Raw genomic sequence first — 24894 nt, 5'->3', positions numbered from 1 at the left:
TTTTTAACGTTTAATTCTTGCAAATTTGCGACTTTAAATCAAGCAAATTTGTGACTTTAAGTCTAGCAAATTTGCAAGTTTGAATCTAGCAAATTTGTGACTTTTAATCTAGCAAATTTGCAAGTTTGAATCTCGTTTAAATTTTAAATCTTGCAAATTTGTGACTTTAAATCTAGCAAATTAGCGAGACTGAATCTAGCAAATTTGTGACTTTGAATCAAGCAAAATTGTTCCTTTGAATCTCGAAAATTTGTGACTTTAAATCTAGAAAATTTGTGACCTTAAATCTCGTAATTTTGCCAGTTTGAAACTCGTTTAAATCTCGCAAATTTGTGACTTTGAATCTAGCAAATTCGCGATCTTGAATCTAGCAAATTTTCGAGTTTTAATCTAGCAAATTTGTGGCTTTAAATCCAGCAAATTTGTAACTTTAAATCTCGCAAATTTGTGATTTTAAATGTAGCAAATTTGCGAGATGGAATCTAGCAAATTTCTGACTTTGAATCTTGCAAATTTGTGACTTTAAATCTGGCAAATTTGCAAGTTTGAATCTAGCAAATTTGTGACTTTAAATTTAGCAAATTTGTGACTTTAAATCGAGCAAATTTGTGACTTTAAATCGAGCAAATTTGTGACTTAAAATCTCGCAAATTTGCGAGTTTGAATCTAGCAAATTTGCAAGTTTGAATGTAGCAAATTTGTGACTTTAAATCGATCAAATTTGTGACTTTAAATCAAGCAAATTTGCCAGTTTGAATCTCGCAAATTTGCAAGTTTGAATGTAGCAAATTTGTGACTTTAAATCGAGCAAATTTGCCAGTTTGAAACTGACAAATTTGCGACTTTTTTTTCTCAGTATAATATCCCATCTCTTCAAAACTATATTTCAACCTGGCCCTAATGCTCTTCCGTAGGTACGCAGAGAGGGCTGTTTTTTTTATGTTATTTTATTTTATTTTGGGGGGCGGGAGTTTATGGCGGCGTGTTTACAGTTTGTTTTGCCTCCAGGCTCTTGTGACCGGGGAGAAGTTGAAACGACCGCTACGGCTGCTCCTCATGCCCAAGTACTGCCTGAGCAACTGGTTGACCCGTTTCTGACTGTTCCATTTGCGGGCGGATTTGCGGACGCCGATGAAGCCTCCGTAGCGCTTCTGAAGGTGTCTGGCGGGGGAAGCGATCAACTTCCTGTAACCGTGGCGCCCCCGCTGAAAGCCGCCGAAGCGTTTGGAGAAGCTCAGGGCCTCGGAGCTTTCATCCCCGCCTTCGCTCTGCTCGCCGTCTCCGTCGTTCAGATGGAGGGCCAGACTCTGCAGGTCCTCCTCCGATTCCGAGGATTCCAGCAGCGACGCGTCGTAACGGACGCGGCGCTGCTCGAAGGGGGTCCGGACCTGGACCTGGACCTGGACCGGGTCCGGTTCCTCGTCTTGGTAAGGTTGCGCGGCCGCCGATTGCAGTTCGCTGTCGGAGGAGAGATCCAGGGAGGTCACGCGTAGCTCGCCCGCCGCGCTTTTGAGAAGGTCGCCTTGCTGGGCTGGTGGAGGGTAGATGGCCAGCTTCAGGGCGCGCTCGCATGACTCCCAGGTTTGCGAAGGCGAGAGTTGACCTTTGCACTCTAAAATGCACATCTGGAGGCAGAGGGAAGATGCCATGTCACACTTGACATCAATCATGGCCACCAATGGAACCAAATACGAGACAATTGCAAAAAAAATGGTCAAAATGGCGCCGCAAAAGTGGCTGCCTGTACAGCAGCTCCCATATTTTGTTCTTCTACTACTTTCATTCGCAATTTTGCTGCTGTGTATTGTGAATTTCTCCACTGTGAGACTAATAAGGGTTCATCTAATTTTATCTAAATGGATCTAATTTAATGTCATGTAACCTAATTTGATGTCATGCAATGGCATTTCAGTTAATTTAATACAATCTAATTGAATATAATTTAATATCATATAACCTAATTTAATATAATCTAATATAATCAAATCGAATTTAATTGAATTTAAATGAATGTAATTTAATTACATTTAATTTAATCTAATGTCATCTAATTTAATCTCGTTTAATTGAATGTAAAACCATTGTATTTAATTTAATCTGATGTAATCTAACAAAATTAATTTAATTGAAGGTAATTTAATTTAATCTAATTTAAATGTATTTTTTTTTTAATTAAATGTAATTTAATCTAATATCATTTTATTTCATCTACTTTAATTTACGTTACTCTAATACAATCTAATTTAATCTAATCTAATCTAATATAAATCTAATTTATATATTATGTAATTAATATTATATATTAGATTCTCATAAGAATCTAATATATTTTAATTTATTATAATCTATCATAACCGAATGTATTCCAATTTAATTTAATGTAATTTAATTTAATCCAATTTAATTTTATTTAATATAATGTCATCTAATTTAATCTAGTTTAATTTAAAATGTATACAATCTAATTAATTATTAATTCAATTTAATCTAATATAATGTCATATAATTTAATCAAATAGAATAGAATAGAATAGAATTTCATTGAATTTAATGTAATCTAATTTAATTTAATCTAATCTAAAAAATGCTTGTTGACATCATCCGAGCACTCCATTTTAATCATTTTTTTTTACGATATGCGCGAGTTCATTGAACACGTCGCAACTTCAAAATGGAGGCAAATATGAATCCAATTTCCTAAATCATTGATCGAAATAATCCATTGTCAAATTTCGTTGCACGCAAATTGATTGTTTTTGCTGATTTTGACCGTCAACGGTACCGTACCGACAGCCAGGAGGCAGCCTCTTTCCAGCCGTTAGCATTAGCATCCGTGCTAACACTACCAGTCAGGCGAAGTGAGTGGGTGACGTTCCATATTGTTTCTCGCATTTTTCTTATTTATTATCAATTAGAAGTTGCCTTAAAAAAAAACCCCAAAATGTGCACGTGGACGGCGTTCGTATAGCGATTCATCACTCATGTTGTATAACTTCACTTCAAGTGAACGTTTCTCCGTATTCCGAAAGAGAAACTCGATCCGGGTGGCCGACGACTTGTCAGGAAATTAATGGGGCTTCTCCCTCATGCGGCGTTCACAGCGCAGGCACACAAAAAATTAATAGAACACGTCCAATGCGACATCTATTTCAGCGGCATGATTGACAGAAGCAAATTAACAAAAAAAAAATACCAATTACTTTAATGTCATGTATTTCAACATAAAGAAATATTTGAGGAATGATATACGAGGTTTTCAAAAAGTTTTTTTGTGCACGTTTAATGCCGTCTATCTATCTATTAGTCATCTATGAGCTAGCTAGCTAACTTGATCTGTTTGTGTTATTCCCGGTTGAACGGAGTCACCGTTTCTGGCTATCTAGCTAGCTATCTATTTGCTATCTATTAGCTCTCTAATTAGCTAGCTAACTTGATCTATTTGTGTTATTCCCGGATGAACGGAGTCACCGTTTCTGGCTATCTAGCTAGCTATCTATTTGCTATCTATTAGCTCTCTAACTAGCTAGCTAACTTGATCTATTTGTGTTATTCCCGGTTGAACGGAGTCACCGTTTCTGGCTATCTAGCTAGCTATCTATTTGCTATCTATTAGCTCTCTAACTAGCTAGCTAACTTGATCTATTTGAGTTATTCCCGGTTGAAAGGGGTCACCGTTGCTGGCTCCCTGGCCAGCTATCTATTAGCTCTCTAACTAGCTAGCTAGCTATCTATTAGTCATCTATTAGCTAGCTATCTAACTCGATCTATTTGAGTTATTCCCGGTTGAACGGGGTCGCCGTTGCTGGCTACCTAGCTAGCTATCTATTTGCTATAGATTAGCTGTCTAACTAGCTAGCTAGCTATCTATTAGTCATCTATTAGCTAGCTAGCTAACTCTATCTATTTGAGTTATTCCCAGGTGAACGAGGTGACAGTTTCTGGCTACCTAGCTAGCTATCTATTTGCTATATATTAGCTGTCTAACTAGCTAGCAAGCGCTGATAAATGAAACGTTTTATTATTATCTATTACAACTTGTTAACCTGCACCGCTAAAATCTTTTGCTAACTTAAGAAGCAAGGATGGTCACCATATGATGAAAATCTCGATCGTGCCCGTACCACTTCCTGGAATGTGTCCGTCCTACAAATCGACTTCAAAATTTCCCGTTTGACGCGAGAACCAAAGCTCATTTACTGATCAAAATCTGTCTTAAATGAGACGAATTGTTATCGGAAACCCGCATGAAAAGAGGGGGGATCAGGGGGGGGGGGGGCGCGGAGGGAGTTCCGCCTCGACTCTATCAACGGAAATTAATTATCCGTCCTAAATGAAATGAGCGCGCCAGGGGAGTCTCCGCGTCAGATCAATGAAACAATCCAAAGGAGTTTATGACGCAGTGGCCAGGTGTGTAGCTGTCATGTTTTTATCACCTTGTGGGGACCAGAGGACACCCGCAACAGAAACACGACGACTTTGAAAGAATCCTACGTTATTTGATTTCAAAAATGCGCTTTGTTCTTTTATCGTATTAAGCCTGAATAAAATCGTAAACTCACAGTTCGGTCATAAATCTGCGTCAAATAAACGAAACAACCGAAAAGTGTTTACGACTGAGAGGCGTGCGTACGTACAGTAAAGTCTCGTTATATCGATATCGGATATATCGATAGTCCCGGTTATATCGATACTATTTCTATGCACGCACGGAGAAAATTACATGCAAACAGGGTCGGATATATCGATAGTCCCAGTTATATCGATATTTTTTCGGACTCCCTTGAATATCGATATAACGAGACTTTACTGTATCTTGTTTTTGCTACCTTGTGGGGACCAGTTTCAAAGAATCTTTCGTTATTTGACTACAAAAGTACGCTTTGTTCTTTTATCGTATTAAGCCTGAATAAAATCGCAGCTCACGGATCCTTCATAAGTCTGCGTCAAATAAACGAAACAATCGAAAAGTGTTTACGACTGAGAGGCGAAGTGTGTAAATGTCGTGTTTTTGCCACCTTGTGGGGACCAGAGGACAAGAATCTTTCGTTATTTGATCTCGCCGTCATAGCGGGCGTTCGGACTCCGAGAAGCTTTCCAACGACGCGCTATTAGAACGTCATTACGTTTCCGTTATTATCGTCGCCGATTGAGAGTATCGCGGCGTCTCACATTGCGACACGCCGGGCGCGTTTTCAACATCCGCGGAGACCGTTGAATTCGGTTCGGGAGAAATCGATAGCGGTGTCATGAAACCGCCGCGAGATGCTAATCATACCGACTTTTAATAGCAAAACCATGTACGTATTTTGCATTCCGATAAATGGAGTCCGCGGTCACGCTGAGAGAGTAGATTTCGGCGCAGTTGCGCCTTACGCAATTTCACCCTGGAGTCACCCAGGAGTAGTGCCTACCCACGATCTCATTTCCAAACATCGGAAAGAGGGAGGTAAAACCCCCCCCCACCCCCCATTGAGTGAAAACAGCCGGCAGGCAACCTGGAATTGTGGTTGGGTTGGCTAATTTAGCCAATAATGATAGCGTGGAAGACAGCTGGGACCTTGATGGAAGTTGTAATAGAAAGATGTAATTGACTGCCGCTTCGAGACTTGATCAGGTTGGGCTTACACTGCCTGACTGACACGTTTTATCAGCTCTTCATTGTGTTGGTGGTTTTTTCGCATTGAGACCCCCCCCCCCGCCCCCCTCCCCCATCCCCATCGCCAGCTTTGTATTGTTCTCCACTCCAGACGTGAGCGGAGGCCCGTCGGCACTTTGGCGATATCGGTATGCGCAGATTGAAAAGGGGGGAGCATATGCTTCATTAACTCATTGTCTTCTCGTGTCGCGGTACATACTCGGCTATACTTGGATCCGCTTGCGGCAAAGTGTTTTTTGCCTTTTTGTTTTTTTTCAGTTCGGGTTAACTCATTCACTGCCAGATGATGTGGAAAAATGCGTCCGCTCCAGTGCCAGGGTTTTTGGCATTTTCACTCAAATTCCAGGACCTACACAATATGGAGTTTTAGGACGACATAAACATTCAATACAGCGTTAGCAACCGTAGACGCTCTTCTTTCAAAATGAATAAAGAGTTAATTCCTAAATTACAGGTAACATCCGACTTACGACCAACTTGACTTGCGACCACCCGTACTTACGACCATAAACTACATTTAAAAAAAAAAAGTTCTACGCCTGGCATCGCAATGCGCTAGCAGGACGACATCGCGTCGGATAATTTTGGCCAGGCAGTCAGCATCTCACTCTCGCACAGCAATCGACTGCGTGATGGCACCAGAGGGAGGGGCGTTTATAATAATAATAATAATAATAATAATACATTTAATTTCTAAGCGCCTTTCAAAACTCTCAAGGACACTGCAGTCACAGTATAAGTAACAGCCTCCAAGTCTCTATTCAACATTTTGAATGTATTTTGACTTACGACCATTTCGACTTACGACCGTTTGGTCGGAACGGAACTCGGTCGTAATTCGGATGTTACCTGTATACGGTTCTGGAGTTATATGAGCTTGAAATGGGGGCATCTGTCCATAATACAAGACTAACATGTTCATTGATATGGCGATTTAACAACAGCTGAAGCTGGAAAGAAGTGCTAACATGGAAAGAAGGGAAATTCTGCCCCCTTGTGGAAGGGACAACATATTGCCAGAAATCTGGCCAGTGCTTTATCAGCACCCAAACATGAAAAAAAACAAACACATTCAGGAAAGGCGCTCTGAAGCTGTAACAAAGGCAAAAAAAAATGGAAATGCTGCTCCCTTGTACCAGACAGAGCCCATGGCTAGCGCTTGATCGGCACCCATGCGTGAAAAACCAAAACCCGAACAAATTCGGGAATGGCGCTCTACTGTACGTCACATTTTCAATTCGTGAATTGCAGTGAATGACTTAATCGTCGCCACCTCACCCGTAACACACGAAACGACCCACACACAACCACACACACCCACACAAAACCACACACCCACATACCATGGTGTCAAAGGCTTGATTCAGTTCTTGCTTCTGAAGGACAAAGCTGCAGGTCAGGCACTCCCCCTGGCAGTCGCTTCGTCCCGGGTTGAAGAAACACGCAAGTAGAACCAGCAGGCACCACAGAGGGATCTTCATGGCTCCGCACACCCACGCAGGCAGGAAATAATCGGGTGGGGGGGGCCCAAAGAGAATGTGGACCGATCACAGCTGGATAAGGTAAGTATTATGGGAAGGCCAGCCTGGATGGGGGTGCATGAGGGGGTTGGGGAAGGAGGGCATTAAAAAAAAAAAAAAACTGGTTGGTTACACAGGATTGCATCAGGGTCACTTTCAAGGGATTATTCGCCTATTTATATTATTATTATTTCTTTTTTTTTATTTGTTAGGACCAAGCGTGGCTGGTGGGAGATTGTCCAGACCGACGAAAGGAGGAATTGGATCATCTTGGTGTGATGAATGGTGAGTGCAATCGGATGCAATGATTGAAAAAATATGTATTAATAATAATAATAATAATTTTAAAAATTGCAATGTGGTTCCAAAGATGAATTCCTTGAGTGTGTTTGTGCAGGAAAAAATCCCCCCTCACCCCAAAAGAAAAATTGCTATGAATTCCTTAAGTGTGTTTGTTCAGAAAAAAATGCCCCCTCGCCCTCCCCAAAAAATGCTTGAATCCTTGAAAAAAAAATGCAATGTGATTCAAAGTCATTCATTCAGTGTCTTTGTATAGAATTTAGCTTTTTATATTTCTCCATTTTCATGTCCCCCTCCCCCCCCAGAGATGGGAGCAACCACATATCAAGTGCCCCCCCCCCACATCACCCCACCACATGATGAATCCAAAATGGCTTCTAAAACACGCTTGCACTGCTGAATCGGTAACATGGGTCGACATGCAATGCCACCTCGTCAGGACCCCATCCATCTTGTGAGTGACTCCCCCCCCTGTAGACCCCCCATGTTCCAAAATATAACAGGTTGCAGACAGAGGGTTAAGGCGGATAAACAGCCACTCAGATCATTGTAAATTGCTTTTGCTCATCCGCAGCTGCTTGGCCTGGCCTGGCCTGGCCTGTCTTGTTGCTTTGCGGATCCCAAACCAGATAAAAGCGCACGGTCGGCGTTGGCTCTGCTTGCTGAACGTCAAGCTTTTTGTTGCTTTTTTTTTTTGGTCTGTAAATGTTGTCGTTTTTCACGTTATGATGCCCAAAGGGGCCTTTTTAACAAACAGATGCTAAATGTGAGCAAAAAGCCTATTTGTAGCAGTGTAGTTCTTAACTATGTTTGGCTTTTCTGAATGTTTTTAACATAAATACATATGAGTAAATACATATATACATAAATAAATATAGGCATAAAGAAATGTATGCATAAATAAATGTATGCACAAATAAATGTATGCATAAATAAATAAATAAATAAATAATTGAGCGGATGATAAATAAATAAACAAATGAACAAATAAATAAATATACTAATTGATAAATACATGTGCAAATACATTAAAAAAATAATTAAAAAATCATATAAATGCATGAATAGACAAATGAATACACGAATAAATGAATACACGAATAAATGAATAGATGACTAAATGAATAAATATATGCATACACAAATGTATGAATAAATAAAGAATAAATACATGAATATTTGAATAAACAAATAATAAATAAATAAATAAAATAAAAAAATAAATAACAACTTGAATAAATATATACATACATATACAAATAAATAAATTTAGAAATAAAAAACTAATAAATAAATAAATTAGTACAAAATTACAAAAATAAATAAATACCTACATAAACAAAAACATAAATAAGTATATAAATATCTACAGGAATATATATATATATATAAATACATAAATAAATACATAAGTAAATAAATAAATAAGTACACAATTACAACATTACAAAAATAAATACATACATAAAAAAATAAAAAAATAAACACATAAATAAATAAATACATATATATTGGCATAAATAAAGCAGACAAGAGCTCAGTGTGACCATTCTCGTGTAGGAACATAACAAGTAGGTCAATAGCTTGTGAAAGAGGACTGTGGAATAGCGTCGGTCCATTTGCAAATATGCGAGGTTTGGTTGGGAAATCATCAGGGAGATGTTTGTTTGCCATCACCCACATATTTCCCCATCTATCCCCCCCCCCCCCCCACCACCACCACCCCCGCTGAAATGTTTGAAATGATCACCACCTACCTGCCTACTGACTCAGTCCATTTTCAACTACCGCGCTCCCTTCCCTTAAGTGGTCCTCTTTTGATCGACTTAATGAACATATTAGTGACCCGATGGAGCATTTTCGAGCCAATACAAAGAAGGCGTCTGTGCCACTCAATAAATAAATACATACATACATACATACCCCATTGTGGGACGAATAAAGGTATTCTGATTCTGATACATACATAAATACATAAATAAATAAATACATATTTTAACAAATGAATTAATATACTAACAAATAAATAAATATACAAATAAACAAACAAGCAAATAAACAAATAACAAACATGAATAAACATATACATATACAGTATATGATATATAAATAAATATGTATAAATATAAAGAAATAAATACATATGCAAATAAATGAATAAATAAATAAATGAAAACTTGAATAAATATATACATATATGTGCAAATAAATAAACAAACGGACAAATAAATATATATATATAAATATACTAACAAATAAATAAATATACAAATAAATAAATAAATAAATAAACTAACAAAAAATATACTAACCAATAAATAAATAAATACATAAATAAATAAATAAATAAACTAACAAACAAAAAAATAAATATACTAACAAAGAAATAAATATACTAACAAATAAATAAATATACTAACAAATAAATATACAAATAAACAAATAAATAAATAAATACATAAATACATAAAAACATGAATAAAATATACATATATATATGCATACATATATAAAGAAATAAATATGTATACATATACATAAGTAAAAACATCTGCAAATATAAAAAATAAATAAATGAAAACTTGAATAAATATATACATGTATGTGCAAATAAATAAATACTAGAATAAATATATACATATATATGCAAATAAATAAACAAACAAATAAATACATATTTGCATACATATATACATATCTGTGCAAACAAATAAATCAATAAATTTGCATTTACATGTTGTTGTTTTTATATACAGGTAATATCCGACTTGCGACCGAGTTCTGGTCCGACCAAACGGTTGTAAGTCAAAATGGTCGAAATCCATTCAAAATGTTGACTAGAGACTCGGAGGTTAAATGACTCGCAAACCCTGCCCCCTCTATGGTGCCATCACGCGGTCGATTGCTGTGCGAGAGCGAGATGCTGGCTGGCTGGCCAAAATTGTCGTATGCGTTCCAGGTTGCAATGGCAGGCGTAGAATAAAAATAGAATTCAAAATAGGGTCGTGGTTGTAAGTCGAGTCGGTCGTAAGTTGGATGTTTTGTCCGTCGAGTTTTGCGTTGTGTGCAATTTGAACTCACCTCGCTAACCAAATGTGATTGTATTTCACGTCACGGAGCACTGAAATGATCATGGTCCGTCATTTCCGTGAGGTTTTAGACAAGCTTATTTCCATAAGAGCAACAAATAGATAGATAGTCATCGATGTTCTGACGATTTCCCACATTTGCCGCTTGCGGCTAAAAACAACAAGAAAAAATTGGCTTTTCAGCGGAGATGACGACAACAACATTGTCGGAATGTAACCTTGGCTCTTGGTTCTTATCAGCAAAGCGTTTCCCATGTTTTTTTTTTTGTGCTTGTGCTCTCTGTGACGACGCTGACAGCTTTGCTATATCTTGGAATATTTCCCGATGGCTAAACACGACTTCAAATGGATTTCTTTTGCACGTTTCTTGACTTTGACACCGTGAGCGGTCAAGCCACCATTTTCTGCTCCGTCGCCAGAGTGTGCGCGGACGTGCGTGTTTTCGTGCACGTGATAGCTAGCTGTCTATTAGCTTGATTTCTATCTATTTGAGTTACTTCCGGGTTCAGTGAAGCCACCTAGCTAGCTTGTTATTTAGCTGGCTATCTATTTGAGTTACTTCCGAGTTCAGTGAAGCCAGCTAGCTAGCTGGCTAGCTGGCTAGCTAGCTGGCTATCTATTTGAGTTACTTCCGAGTTCGGTGAAGTTGTGAAATGTCTATCTATTATCCATCTAGTTAGCTAGCTTGTTATGTAGCTGGCTATCTATTACCTCTCTCTCTCTCTCTCTCTCTCTCTCTATCTCATTCTCTCTCTCTTTCTCTTTCTCTTTCTTTCTCTCTCTGTCTCACTGTCTTATTTCTCTCTTTTTTTTCTTTCTTTCTTTCTTTCTTTCTTTTTTTCTTTCTTTCTTCTTTCTTTCTTTCTTTCTTTCTTTCTTTCTTTCTTTCTTTCTTTCTTTCTTTCTTTCTTTCTTTCTTTCTCTCTCTCTTTCTTTCTTTCTTTCTTTCTTTCTTTCTTTCTTTCTTTCTTTCTTTCTTTCTCTCTCTCTCTCTCTTTCTTTCTTTCTTTCTTTCTTTCTTTCTTTCTTTCTTTCTTTCTTTCTTTCTTTCTTTCTTTCTTTCTTTCTTTCTTTCTCTCTCTCTCTCTCTCTCTTTCTCTCTCTGTGTCTCTTGCTCTATGTCTCTCTCCTTCCCTCATTCTCTCTCTCCCTTTATTCCTCTCTCTCTGTCTCTCTCTTTCTTTCTCTGTCTCTCACTCTTTCATTCTCTCTCCCTTTCTCATTTCTCTCTCTCTCTCTCTCTCTCTCTCTCTCTCTCTCTCTCTCTCTCTGTATTCATCTCTCTCTCTTTTTCTCTCTCCTTCTGTCATTCTCTACCTCTCTTTCTGTCTCTCCCTCTCTCCTTCTCTCGCTCTCTTTCTCTGTCTCTCTCTCTCATTATCTTTCTCTTTCTTTTTCTCTCTCTCTGTCTCGCTGTCTTATTTCTCTCTCTCTCTCTTTTTCTCTCTCTGTCTCTGTCTCTCGCTCTATCTCTCTCCTTCCCTCATTCTCTCGCTCCCTTTATTCCTCTCTCTCTGTCTCTCTCTTTCTTTCTCCGTCTCTCAGGCTCTCCTTTTCTCTCTCTCTCTCTTTCTCTGTCTCTCTCACTCTTTCATTCTCTCTCCCTTTCTCATTTCTCTCTCTCTTTCTGTCTCTCTCCCTCTCTCATTCACTCTATTTGTTTCTCTCTCTCTCTCTCTCTCTCTCTCTCTCTCTCTCTCTCTCTCTCTCTCTCTCTCTCTCTCTCTCTCTCTCTCTCTCTCTCTCTATATATATATATATATATATATATATATATATATATATATATATATATATATATATATATATATATATATATGCAGATATATACGGTATTGGCTACCTGTTGAAAGATTGTCCACTGCGTATTGCACTCGTGTCTATGCATTGGAGACGTCTTTCCAAGAGCTCATTACGGTCATAGCCGCATTTGAGTTGAGGATCAATCGTCCGTAATCAATCAAAAGCTTTTTTTTTTTCTTCTTCGAAATAAAAGAAAGCAGAAAAATCAAAAAGAACCACGGCAAAGAGCCGCGTGTCCTTCTGCTCTCCCCAAAAAAAAGTCCTTTTTCCTTTTCCATCATCCCCTTAATGCTTTTACTCGGACTCCAAATTGCACGCCGCAACAAGGCGCGCTTGTTTGGTGCTTCCATTAGTGTTAACGAAGACCATGAAATTGTTGTTTTTTTTTTTATTTTTACCTTTGAAAACAAGAATCAATCAGCGCATTCATACACGAAGCACGTAGCCGTGTGACGCTTTTACTCTTGAGTACATCCCATTTATGGAGGCCTAAAAATACCCCAAGAACAAATTCTGTTCGCACGTGGAACTTTTTGTCATGTTGAAGTTATTAATAAAGCAACTAGTCATTGAAATTAGCATCGGCAGGTGTGATGAAGGGGCGCGAATGGGTGGAGGGTGCGCAGGGTGACAGCGATGGGGTGTTTGTGTGTGTGTGTGTGTGTGTGTGTGTGTGTGTGTGTGTGTGTGTGTGTTTGTATGACCAGTCTTGTGAGGACCACTCACATTTAATACCATACGTAGTGAGGACCTTTTCAGTTTTTCATTCTAAAGGCTTCTAGAGCAGAGGTCCCCAACCCCCGGGCCGCGGACCCGTACCGGTCCGTGGGTCATTTGGTACCGGGCCGCGCAGAAAGAATAAATAATTTACATAAAATGAAAAATTACCAGATTACATACATCTATGATTTACGCTTGACGGCTGTCAAAACGCGTATCTAGGTCACGTGATACATACCGCTAAAATTAGCCCACCGTGAGCTAGCAAGATGAGTAAAAAAAAAAAAAAAAAAACAAACGTCTTTGGAAAGTTTCTTTATCCGCCGGTACTTGAAGATATTGTCTGACATTAAACCGGTCCGTGGCGCAAAAATGGTTGGGGACCACTCTTCTAGAGGGTCTATATATGCATCTGTTTAAGTTTCAGAGAGGTCCTCACAGAGTCACCCAAAATGATTTTTGGTGTGTATTTTCATTTCACTCGGATACACACATTTTATCACTGTGTGTTTATGTGAGTGTGTTCGTATGACTAGTCTTGTGAGGACCACTCACATTTTATACCATACGTCGTGAGGACATTGTCGACAAGTGAGGACCTTTAGACCGGTCCTCACAAGTTTTTCATTCCAAAGGTTTCTAGAGGGTCTATATATGCATCTGTTAAAGTTTCAGAGAGGTCCTCACAAATCACCCAAATTGATTTTTGCTGTGTATTTTCATTTCACTTGGATACACACACTTTTTACTCACTGCATGTGTTTATGTGTATGTGTGTGCGTGTTTAATGAGAGGAAAAAGTTCATACCACAAAAAGTAAAACGATATTTAACCAAATTCACCACAGGGGTGAGGACTTTGAATGTACCCATTTAGAAACCTCACTCCTGCTGTTATTTCAGTTTCAAGTCCACTTTTTATTTCTTTGTTTTTTTAAAAAAAGTTGAAGTGGGAAACGGTTTTTAAACATTTAGTGTTCAAATGTAACACTAATTCTTCTCTAAACTTATAAGCAACGGTGGTCCTCACTCCTTATCTGGAGTTATCCGGACAACAAAATCATTGAAACAGGAATGTGTGTGTGTGTGTGTGTGTGTGTGTTGTGTGTGTGTGTGTTAAGCATGAGAAGAAAAAGCTGGTGGCCGTGACTCACGCTATCTCGTCCATTAGTTGGCAACATGCGACTGAAAGGCACAAAGGAGCCTGCTAATGCACGGATGGATAACCTGCAGGTCTTTCTTTGTTACCTTCTTGCTCTCTCCTTTGCATCCACTCAGACCTTTCACGCCGCACCATTTCTACCTTTTCTCCTTTCTCCACGTTATCAATCCAGGGCCAGAAACGCTCATCCCTATTGACATATTTGGCTCTCGAACTGAAATAGATAGCAAGCTAGATAGCTAGCTAATAGACAGATAGCTAGCTGGATAGACAGCTCATAGATATCCAGCCAGCTAACCTAAATATACAAATACAGTAAAGTCTCGTTATATCGATATCGGATATATCGATAGTCCCGGTTATATCGATACTATTTCTATGCACGCACAGAGAAAATTACATGCAAACAGGGTCGGATATATCGATAGTCCCGGTTATATCGATATTTTTTCGGACTCCCTTGAATATCGATATAACGAGACTTTACTGTAAATAAATAAAATACATAAACAAATACATATGCAAATAAATATACAAATAAATAAATATATAGATAAATAAATGAATTGAATAAATATATGCGTATATATGCAAATAAATATAAATAATAGATAAAAAATAGATAGATAGATAGATAGATAGATAGCCTTTAGCTAGCGAATTGATAGCTAACAGCTAGCGAATTGATAGTCCGGCAAACAGATAGCCATTAGCCAGTCAATAGACAGCCATTAGCCAGCGAACAGCTAGCCATTAGCCAGCGAACAGCTAGCCATTAGCCAGCTTAGGCTTCTTCCCATGTTTCAAAATAGCTTGCGTGTTAGACTCGTTGAAAAGTCGGAATTATCCAAGGGCGACGACAAAAAAAAAAAAACAAGGAGGAGGAATGGAAATTTGTTGGCAAACCGCATGGAAGATGTCCCGCGGCGCTAAATCGCTCCATTATCTCTGTGGGCTACAAAACATAATGTCCTCAAAGGAAGAAAAAAAATACTTCCCAGCCGTTTGCCATCGTATCGCATCTCATCTAGTCCAGCAACTGGAACGTTTTCTGTCAAACACCCACAGACAGTTTGGACACCTTCGGTCCATGAGATTCCATTGTGGATTTCATACGGGGGGGGGGGGGGTCGTTTCATGCAAATATTTAATATTTGGGTCTGTAAACCACCTTGACGCATCTTGACGGTGAAATCAGACAATAAATCAAGTTCTTGTTTTGCCTTTTTTTTGCCCCAAAATGTGTCCGTGAAGCAGCCATGATGCATTTCGCTATCTGCAACCGTACGATTCATTGATATGCTAACCTCCGGACATTTTCCGTCGATCGCTAGCTCTGAATTTGGCGCGTATCAAACGGTGTGGTTGTGAACTTGTACCGTTCATTGAATCCATTGGTGTGAAACATTGGTAAAGTTAGTCATTGAGAATCAGTGGCGGGCAGTGGAATTCATGGCTAGGCCTTCAGTAGTGCTATGTCTGAATCAATCCAGACTGGAAAGAGTGCGGTGTGATTTACTACAAGTCCACTCGAGGGTAGCATTCGCCAGGAAATAACTGACTGATCTTTCTTGAAAAGTAATAATAATTATAATAATAATAATAATAATAATACAGTAAAGTCTCGTTATATCGATATCGGATATATCGATAGTCCCGGTTATATCGATACTATTTCTATGCACGCACGGAGAAAATTACATGCATACAGGGTCGGATATATCGATAGTCCCGGTTATATCGATATTTTTTCGGACTCCCTTGAATATCGATATAACGAGACTTTACTGTAATAATAATAATAATAATAATAATAATATTATTATTATTATTATTATTATTATTATTATTATGACTCGTAAGAGGGAGCGTATGACTCCTGCTCTGCCATCCGTTCATTGAGTCTGGTTCTTTGGAACAACGTCCGCCATTGCTGCCCGTCTTCCAAACCCGTCTATTTTTAGCTATGCTAACTTATCCGGGTTTAGCATATAGCCACCTATCAGAATCTATATAAGTATTGTTGTTTTGACTTTCACTGAGATCTTTCGCCAAGGTTAAAGCGGCAACGAGATTGCCGCGATGCTATGTGGCCTTCAACAAAGCACTCGTGAAAATAGCGATAGCGCTACGTGCTACGTTGACAGTTGCCTGATCCGAAAAAAAAAACCCTATTTATTTTCTTAGACTTATAACAACGAGTATCATTGCAGTCAACACACCGTGCGGTCCTGCGAATACAGCGATTAAAAACGCAAGCAAGCACCAAATTACAGGACAACGTAATCCGTCCTGTGCAGCCGCAGATAAACGGCTAGCGGAAAAGGTGAATTTGGAAGTGACCTTCGTCTCCGGAAGGATGCTTCATCTGAGAGAATGCCCTTCATCCCATTTCCATGCACCCGCCGCCATTATTGGCACTTATTACCTGGGCTGTTGCGGCGCCCGAGTTAGTTTCTTGTCACTCAGACGGCAGAACTGATGGATGATGAGGACCATGACATTGAGTCAATGAAGAGTTAAAGGACAACCGACACCTCCGGACAAGTTGTGTGCATAATTTGTAAAATCACTTCAAATGACTTCTACTGAGAGTATTTTACAAAGATTCCAGCGCATATACAGTAGCTATATTTGACGGTTTATGCGCTGAATATTCAAGAAGTCTTGTTGTCGAGTTGATGACGATCCCTACGTGACGTCACGTTTGGAACGCCCCTGACCGACAAAGCAACACGCAATGCATTTTGGGTACTTTGTTCGGTCTGAATACTTCGTGTTGATGGCGAAATGAGAAGGAAAACGCATAAATAACGTGATGGTGAATCGTTGTGTGTTGCACCAAGACTATTATTTGATACTAGTTGACACCAATTCCAAGCAGACAAATCAGCCCATTTCCAATGGAGCTTGGCCGCCATCTTGTGCATTTTCTGGGACGCTACATTGGAGTCCAGATGCCTCAAAATGACACGGAAGGACTTCTTTCATCGATGTCAAACATTTATGCTTTCCTCTTCAGAACTATTTGAATCATATTCATAACTGGATGAGTAACAAGAAAGCATTTTCTTCGAATCTGAACTCTCTGTGGGGAAAAAACATTACCAGAGGTCTGACCAGCGCTTTACATAAACTCCAGCAAATTCGGGAATGGCGCTTGACGTCATATTTTCAATTCCCGAATAAATTTGGTGAATGGCAGTGAATGAGTTTTTAATTTGTCCCTCGGAACTCGGTTGTAAATCAGATGTTACCTGTATTTTAAAACGTTTTCCATACATAAGGCGCACCGCATTATAAGGGGCACCTTCAATGGATGACATATATTTAAACATTTTCCATGCATAAGGCGCACCGCATTATAAGTGTCACCTTAAACGAATGACATATTTTAACACCTTTTCCATACATAAGGGGCACCTTTAACGAACGATATATTTTTAAACCTTTTCCATACATGGGGCGCACCGTATTATAAGGGGCACCTTTAATAAATGGCCTATTTTAAAACGTTTTCCATACATAAGGCAAGAAAAAATACTGTCATAATCTATGTGGCTCATTCCAAATGTGGAGATGAGATCCTTTGAATTCCGACGTTGTGCGCGGCGCTCGTCATTAGCTCAAATTAGCATCTCATTTGAAGCCTTTTTGTACCCCAAAATGAGGAGCTCGCTTCATTAAGTGGTCGGATATCTCCATCTGCGCTTTCTAGTTTGGGACACACTTCTCATTTTAGCCCCCCAACCCCGAGGGGGCGCCGCGTTAATGGTTTCAAAATAAAATGCGATAACCGGGGGAGAGAACAAAGAGCAGGCGTGTGGCGGCGGGTGTGGATGTCGCGTGGTGGAAATTCCATTTCGCTTTCCAGTCGCATTGCTAGCGATAAGCCAACATCGACCCTTCACGTTTAATTTCGAAGGCCACAAACCGGCTTTTCAGATCGGTTTCGACGGGCGCGTTTGCGAAAGATCCCGCGGCGCGTTGCGGACCGCTGACGCGCTTTGGTCATTGATTGGTTTTGTTGCCTTGACGCTTACACAAAATCCATCGGACACGCAGTCAACGGGGGGCAGTCATCGACCGTTTGTGACCGTTTGTGACATGCGATGAGGATGAATAAGATGGACTGCCAAATGGTCCGGTAAACGCGGAGAGATCAGGGAGGTGGACTGACATAAAAAACGTTTCCTAAATCAGCCGTAAGCATTCGTTGGGGGTGCGCCTTATCAGAATCAGAATCATCTTTATTGCCAAGTATGTAGAACACACAAGGAATTTGTTTCCGGTAGAACACGCTGCACTAGTATCGTCGTCAAAAAAAACTGCTAAGTGGCACTATACACCGGAAAATACAGTCATTTTACATGCGACCCAGGCGTTATTGATTATTATGACAGAGGTGGCAGGCCGGATGAAAATTGACCACGGACCGTATTTGGTCCCCCGGGGCCGCACTTTGGACACGCCTATTTTATTTTTTATTTATTTTTGTTTAATTTTAAAACCACTGTTTTTTATTTTTAATAATTTAGAAAATCGCCGTTTTAGAAATGTTTTGAATTTTTTTGAAAATCGCCATTTTAGAAAATTTTACAATAAAAAAAATCTAAATTGCTTTTAGAAAAATGTTTGATCATTTTTGAAAATCGCCATTTTAGAAAATTTTAGAATAAAAAAAAATCTAAATCGCTTTTAGAAAATAATTGAACATTTTTGAAAATTGCCATTTTATAAATGTTTTGAACATTTTTGAAAATCGCCATTTTAGAAAATTTTAGAATTAAAAAAAATCTAAATCACTTTTAGAAAATAATTAAATATTTTTGAAAATTGCCATTTTATAAATGTTTTGAACATTTTTGAAAATCGCCATTTTATAAATGTTTTGAACATTTTTGAAAATCGCCATTTTAGAAAATTTTAGAATTAAAAAAAATCTAAATCGCTTTTAGAAAATAATTGAACATTTTTGAAAATCGCCATTTTAGAAAACGTAAGATTTTTGAACATTTTTGAAAATAGACGGAAGGACTTCTTTAATCGATTGCAAACATTTATGCTTTCCTCTTCGGAACTATTTGAATCATATTCATAACTGGATGAGTAACAAGAAAGCATCTTCTCCGAATCTGAAGCCATTGTTTTGATTCTCGAGCCAGGCAAGACGTCGTGGCGTGACGTCACGAACAAGGGGGCGGGACCTTCTGAATCTGCCCAGTTTTGAGCTCATTTTGTGGCAGTTTTGGGACACTTTAAGTCATTTTCAATTGGTGTTTTGCATTTGACAAAAAAATATCAGCCTGCGTGTTTTGGGTATTTTAGATGCTATCCAACGTTTTTCTGGCGTCAGTTAGGAAACAAAAAAAAAAGGTGTCGGTTGTCCTTTAAATAATTTATGTTTGAGTCTCCAATAATGTGGGTCTACAAAATAGGTCACCATTGTTGTACGGATTTTAAAAATTTATAATTATAAGACCTGATGATGTGATGACAAATACATCGTGGGCGATTGTCGCGTGCGTTCATGGAATACAGTCTTAAAATATGATCCGCGTCGTTATTTTGCCAGTACAATTTCACCGACGACACCCAGTTACATGTTGCGTACGTCGTTTCATATATAAAGCGTGTAAACATGCTAAATTCCCCCCCCCCCCCCCCCCCCCCCCCCCCCCCCCACACACACACACACCTCCTTCATGAAACAATTCGGCACCGCAGAGTCATTTGTCAGTCAATGGCACATTAAGCGGCCGTTTTATCGCTCGCCAGCGCGTCAAACGTCTTGGCCGATAATGGCTCGAGATTATGTACATTCATTACCATTATCATTAAAAATCATCATTGCCCTGCGCTTAGCATAATAACCGTGTTTGAGTGTGCGCCTTTGCCTATATGTTGGATGCAGATAAGACTCCCTGTCATTCTTTCCAGGTTCCCTTTTGTCTTATGTTGTCGTGTGCGATGCCTCATCGTCAGTCAAAAAGCTGCTTAGGCGAAAGGCACCAAGGTCCCTTATTTATCTAAATGTAGAGTGGAGAAATGTCATCAAATGTCATTGAATGTCATTTCTTCATGACTTTTAGTATGCAAATACTTAGAGGACAACCAACACCGTTTTTTTGTTTCCTAACTGACATCAGAAAAACGTTTTATAGCATCGAAAATAGCCAAAACACGCAGGCTGATATTTTTAGTCAAATGCAAAACACAAATAAAAATATGTTAAAGTGTCCAAAAACGACTTCAAGTTGAACCCGGAAGTGGGCAGTTTCAGAAGGTCCCGCCGCCTTTGTTCGTGATGTCACGCCAGGACGTCTTGACTTGCTCCGCCCCCTTTGTTCGTGACGTCACGCCAGGACGTCTTGCCTTGCTCGAGAATCAAAACAATGGCTTCAGATTCGGAGAAGACGCTTTGTTGTTACTCATCCAGTTCTGAATATGATTCAAATAGTTCTGAAGAGGAAAGCATGAATGTTTGCAATCGATAACAGAAGTCCTCCCGTATCAATTCGAGCAGTCTGGACTCCAATGTAGCGTCCCAGAAAATGCACAAGATGGCGCACAAGCTCTGTTGGAAATGGGCTAATTTGTCTGCTGGGAATTTGTGTCAACTAGTATCAAATAGTAGTCTTGGTGCAACACACAACGATTCACCATTGCGTTATTTATGTGTTTTCCGTCTAATTTCGTCATCAACACGATCTTTTCAGACCAAACAAAGTACCCAAAATGCATTGTGTGTCGCTTTCTTGGTCAGGGGCGTTCCCTCAGTGACGTCACGTCAGGCAGAAATATTCAGCGCAAGTTTTAAAACGTAAAATATAGCGATATGCCGTGGAATCTTTGTAAAATACGCTCAGTAGAAGTCATTTCAGGTGATTTTACAAATTATGGACACAACTTGTCCAGAGGCGTCGGTTATCCTTTAATTGTCGTTAAAAAAGTGAAGGGAAGAATGTGTTGTGAGAGCCTGGTCATGGGCTACAAAATAAAATAATTTCCTTAATTGGATGGGGCAAATTCCAAATTAATTCATTGCCATTCACAGAATTTATTCAGCAATTGAAAATATGACGTGGAGCGCCATTTTCGATTTTTTTTTTTGGGGGGGTTTTGGTAAAGCGCTGGTCAGACCTCTGGCAATTTTTTTTTTCCCCTTCCACGAGTGGGCAGCATTTGCCTTTTGCTCATGTTAGCGCTTTGTTACTGCTTCAGCTGTTGTCAAAGCACTACAGGTAATATCTGACTTACGACCGAGTTCCGTTCCGACCAAACGGTCGTACGTCAAAATGGTCGTAAGTCGAAATCCATTCAAAATGTTGAATAGAGACTCGTAGGCTAAATGACAGACAAACGCCCCTCCCCCTTCTGGTGACATCACACGGTCGATTGCTGTGCGAGAGCGAGATGCTGGCTGGCTGGCTAAAATTGTCGCGTTGCCGGCCTGCTAGCCCGTTGCGGTGCTTGGCGTAGAATTAAACTTTTTAAAAAGGTCTGGGGGTCATGATTGTAAGTCGGATGTTACCTGTATATCAATCAACTCGTATGTATTCGTATTATGTGCAGCTGCCCCCATTTCAAGCTCAGATAACTCCAGACCCATATCACTTAGGAATTAACATTTTTTTTTCTGATGAAATAAGAGAATTTAAGTTTTCTTACGCTGAATTGAATGTTTATGTCGTACTAAAACTCAATATTCCAAGGATCCTGGAATTTGAGTGACAATGACAAAAACCCTGGCACTGTAGTGGACACTTTTTTGCACATCGTCTGGCAGTCAATGAGTTAATCAATGTGGAGATTAATTCTCGATTTGTCACGTAGTGAAGCTAGGGGCCAGTCTCGAGTCCAGTATTTGTCCGTAGAAGCAGCAGAGGCGCTGTTGATGCGCTCGTGTCTAGTTTCTCGACTGGAAAAAGACTTTTCGTCAATTCCCGAATTGTTTTCATACAAGCAAATTTGGATTTACTCCATGCAGATTTCCGTTTAAAAACAAAATGTCATCTTTACTTTCTTTGTGTCGTAGTTTCCATAGTTGGATTTGAAACCTAAGCTCATTACAAAGTGCTGTTAAGTGTCATCTCAGCACAGCGGGGTGCTATCTTGTTAATTAACTCGTAATCATTTATCGTGTGGGTGAAGATGCTACCATCGGAGCAACAGGGGAGGATGAATAAAGTCGGGGGTGACTGTGGGCGGGAGGGGGGGGTTGTATCACTCCCCCGCCCTCCCAAAAATGCTATGATTCCAGCTGCGGATTTTACAGACTGATCTCTGAGGACCAAATTCACATATATGTACATTCACAGATACCAGAGTAGCACAAAACCCACCACAAGCGCAGAAGAAAACGTTAAATCTGACAAATCAAACGGTCCACTATAATTAAATCCAGTATAAATCAATCATATAAAAGTTTATTTTGTTTTTTTTACCCGTCATCTCCAAGTGGATTTGGTCCCATCTTGACCCACAATTGAGTCAACATGATAGACCCCCCACCTCCCCCCCCCCCCCCAAAAAAAAAAAATCAAACTTCCTTACCTTTATCTCTTGGTTTTCTCGTAGCGCTTGTTCTGCCGCTTCAAGTGGACTTTGTAATCTCGCCTCGTATCCTCAGGCGAAGGATTTCGACAACTGAACACATAGCTCCTCTGAGGCTTCTTATAAAGGCACACCCCTTCCCTCAGCACCAACACAGCCCCCACTCCCCTCATCCCCCTCAAACATCATCATAGTGAGAGTGGGGTGATTCCCCCAATCTGTTACGTATGAACCGGGTGGATACACACACACACACACACACACACACACACACACACATGCATACACACACCCGTGGTGACGTCGTGAACGGCGCCTACGCCATCAATTTCGTCTTCATTGAGCAACTAATGGAACTGTAAAAATATGCAGATGTCTGTAAAACCCAGAACTTAGACACCAAGGTTGAGGGACAACAACCCTACCTCCCGCAGTCGCAACGTGACCGATGAATCGACGGTGTGTGTGTGTGTGTGTGTATCTGGTTTATGAATGGGAGTTAATAGAGCGCGATCAATTGGTTAGGGTGTATGCAGCCTGCCCGGGGTTTTGAAAATGGCGGCTGACTCATGAAGGGCATTTAGGAAACGTTGCCGATAGAAGTTTCCGGGGGGAGGCTATTAAGAATCATTACGTTCGTTACCTTCTAGTACATCGTGTTAGAAGGAGTGCTTTCGTCCTCTTTTAGGCCACCTTAGCCCTGGCAGCCATTTTATAACACATCGATTAGCATTTAGCAACAATGATGGAGAATAAGAATTTATCATATTTAAAGGACAACCGACACCATTTTTTTGTTGTCTAACTGACATCAGAAAAATGTTTTATAGCTTCTAAAATAGCCAAAACACGAAGGCTGATATTTTTTGTCAAATGCAAAAGACCAATAAAAATGACTTAAAGTGTCCCAAAACTACTTCAAAATGACCGCGGAAATGGGCAGTTTCAGAAGGTCCCGCCCCCTTGTTCATGACATCACTATAGGTCACACACTGCCTTGCTCCAGAATCAAAACAATCGCTTCAGTTTCGGAGAAGATACTTTCTTGTTACTCATCCAGTTATGAATATGATTCAAATAAGTTCTGAAGAGGAAAGCATAAATGTTTGCAATCGATTAAAGGAGTCCTCCCATATCAATTCGAGCCGTCAATGGCAGTAATGTAGCACCCAGAAAATGCACAAGATGGCGCCCAAGCTCTGTTGGAAATGGGCTGATTTGTCTACTGGGAATTTGTGTCAACTAGTATCAAATAGTAGTCTTGGTGCAACACACAACGATTCACCATCGCATTATTTATTTTTTCCTTCTATTTTCGCGATCAACACGATATTTTCAGACCAAACAAAATACCCAAAATGCATTACGTGTGGCTTTCTTGGTCACCAACTCAAAAACAAGACTCCCTGAATATTCAGCGCGAGTCTTAAAACGTAAAATATTGCTAAATGCGGTGGAATCTTAGTAAAATACGCTCAGTAGAAGTCATTTGAATTGATTTTACAAATTATGGACACAATTTCTCCGGAGGCGTTGGTTGTCCTTTAAAACTTATTTAGTAGAAATTTATGTTTTATGGGGACCTAGGAACGGATTATTCTCATTTTAATGGTTTCTTATGGGAAATAAATGTTTGGCAGACTAACTTTTCACCTTACACACACTTTCTAGGAACCGATTAAGTTCGTAAGCTGAGGTGTCACTGTACAGTAAAAAAAATTTTCATCAAAACTTTTCCGCAAAAATGACTTGAATCGTGTCACCCGAAGCACCAAACGTCAAGTCCATTTTTAACTCCAGCTGACGTTTTTGTGTCCTGTAAGCGTGTGAATGCTCTCTCGTGTACCTGTTGGAGCTTGATAGTGACGTGCCGAATGGCTTTTATATAGACGCGAGCCTTCAGATAAGGCGCACAGAAGAGCGAGTGGACCGTTCGGAGGTCTGCCTGTCATTGATATGACCGCCGTCCGCGAACCCGACCACTCCATCGCTTCCTTTCGGTGGCCAAGACGGTGATGAGCTTGACAACGCTTCGAGTGAAACCGCGGTTGGCCACGTGCCGCGCTGAGACCCGCTCAGTCTCGCCTTT

The 24894-nt window shown here is 39.8% G+C and overlaps 2 protein-coding genes across 2 annotated transcripts in view; one reads left to right on the top strand and one right to left on the bottom strand.

Annotated features, from left to right (window-relative positions):
* Positions 1-966: 966 nt before the first annotated feature.
* pnocb (prepronociceptin b) lies at positions 967-22913 on the bottom strand. The gene is made up of 3 exons (XM_089022723.1): positions 22806-22913; positions 7000-7241; positions 967-1625 (listed from the first exon to the last, which is right to left on the bottom strand). Exons 2-3 carry the CDS (start codon positions 7135-7137, stop codon positions 987-989), a joined length of 777 nt encoding a protein of 258 aa, XP_088878849.1. The 5' UTR covers positions 7138-7241; positions 22806-22913; the 3' UTR covers positions 967-986.
* The window catches only part of LOC148883496 (serine/threonine-protein kinase pdik1l-B), a 32756-nt gene continuing 14951 nt past the window's right edge, over positions 7090-24894 (top strand). The window contains exons 1-2 of the mRNA XM_089022719.1: positions 7090-7218; positions 7389-7461. The gene's annotated coding sequence lies outside the window, so the exon portion shown is untranslated. The remainder of the gene's footprint in view (positions 7219-7388; positions 7462-24894) is intronic.

The sequence above is a fragment of the Hippocampus bargibanti genome, linkage group LG19 (assembly GCF_051943395.1).
Source record: "Hippocampus bargibanti isolate YZ-2025 linkage group LG19, ASM5194339v1, whole genome shotgun sequence".
Lineage (NCBI taxonomy): Eukaryota > Metazoa > Chordata > Actinopteri > Syngnathiformes > Syngnathidae > Hippocampus > Hippocampus bargibanti.
Note: the sequence above shows the minus strand (reverse complement) of the source record. Positions and strands in the feature narration are given on the sequence as shown.

Coding starts and splice junctions, on each gene's coding strand:
- pnocb (XM_089022723.1), bottom strand. CDS start 7,137: ATGAAGATCCCTCTGTGGTGCCTGCTGGTTCTACTTGCGTGTTTCTTC. Junction 1,626..6,999: donor ATCAAGCCTTTGACACCATG/GTATGTGGGTGT, acceptor CTCTGCCTCCAG/ATGTGCATTTTAGAGTGCAA.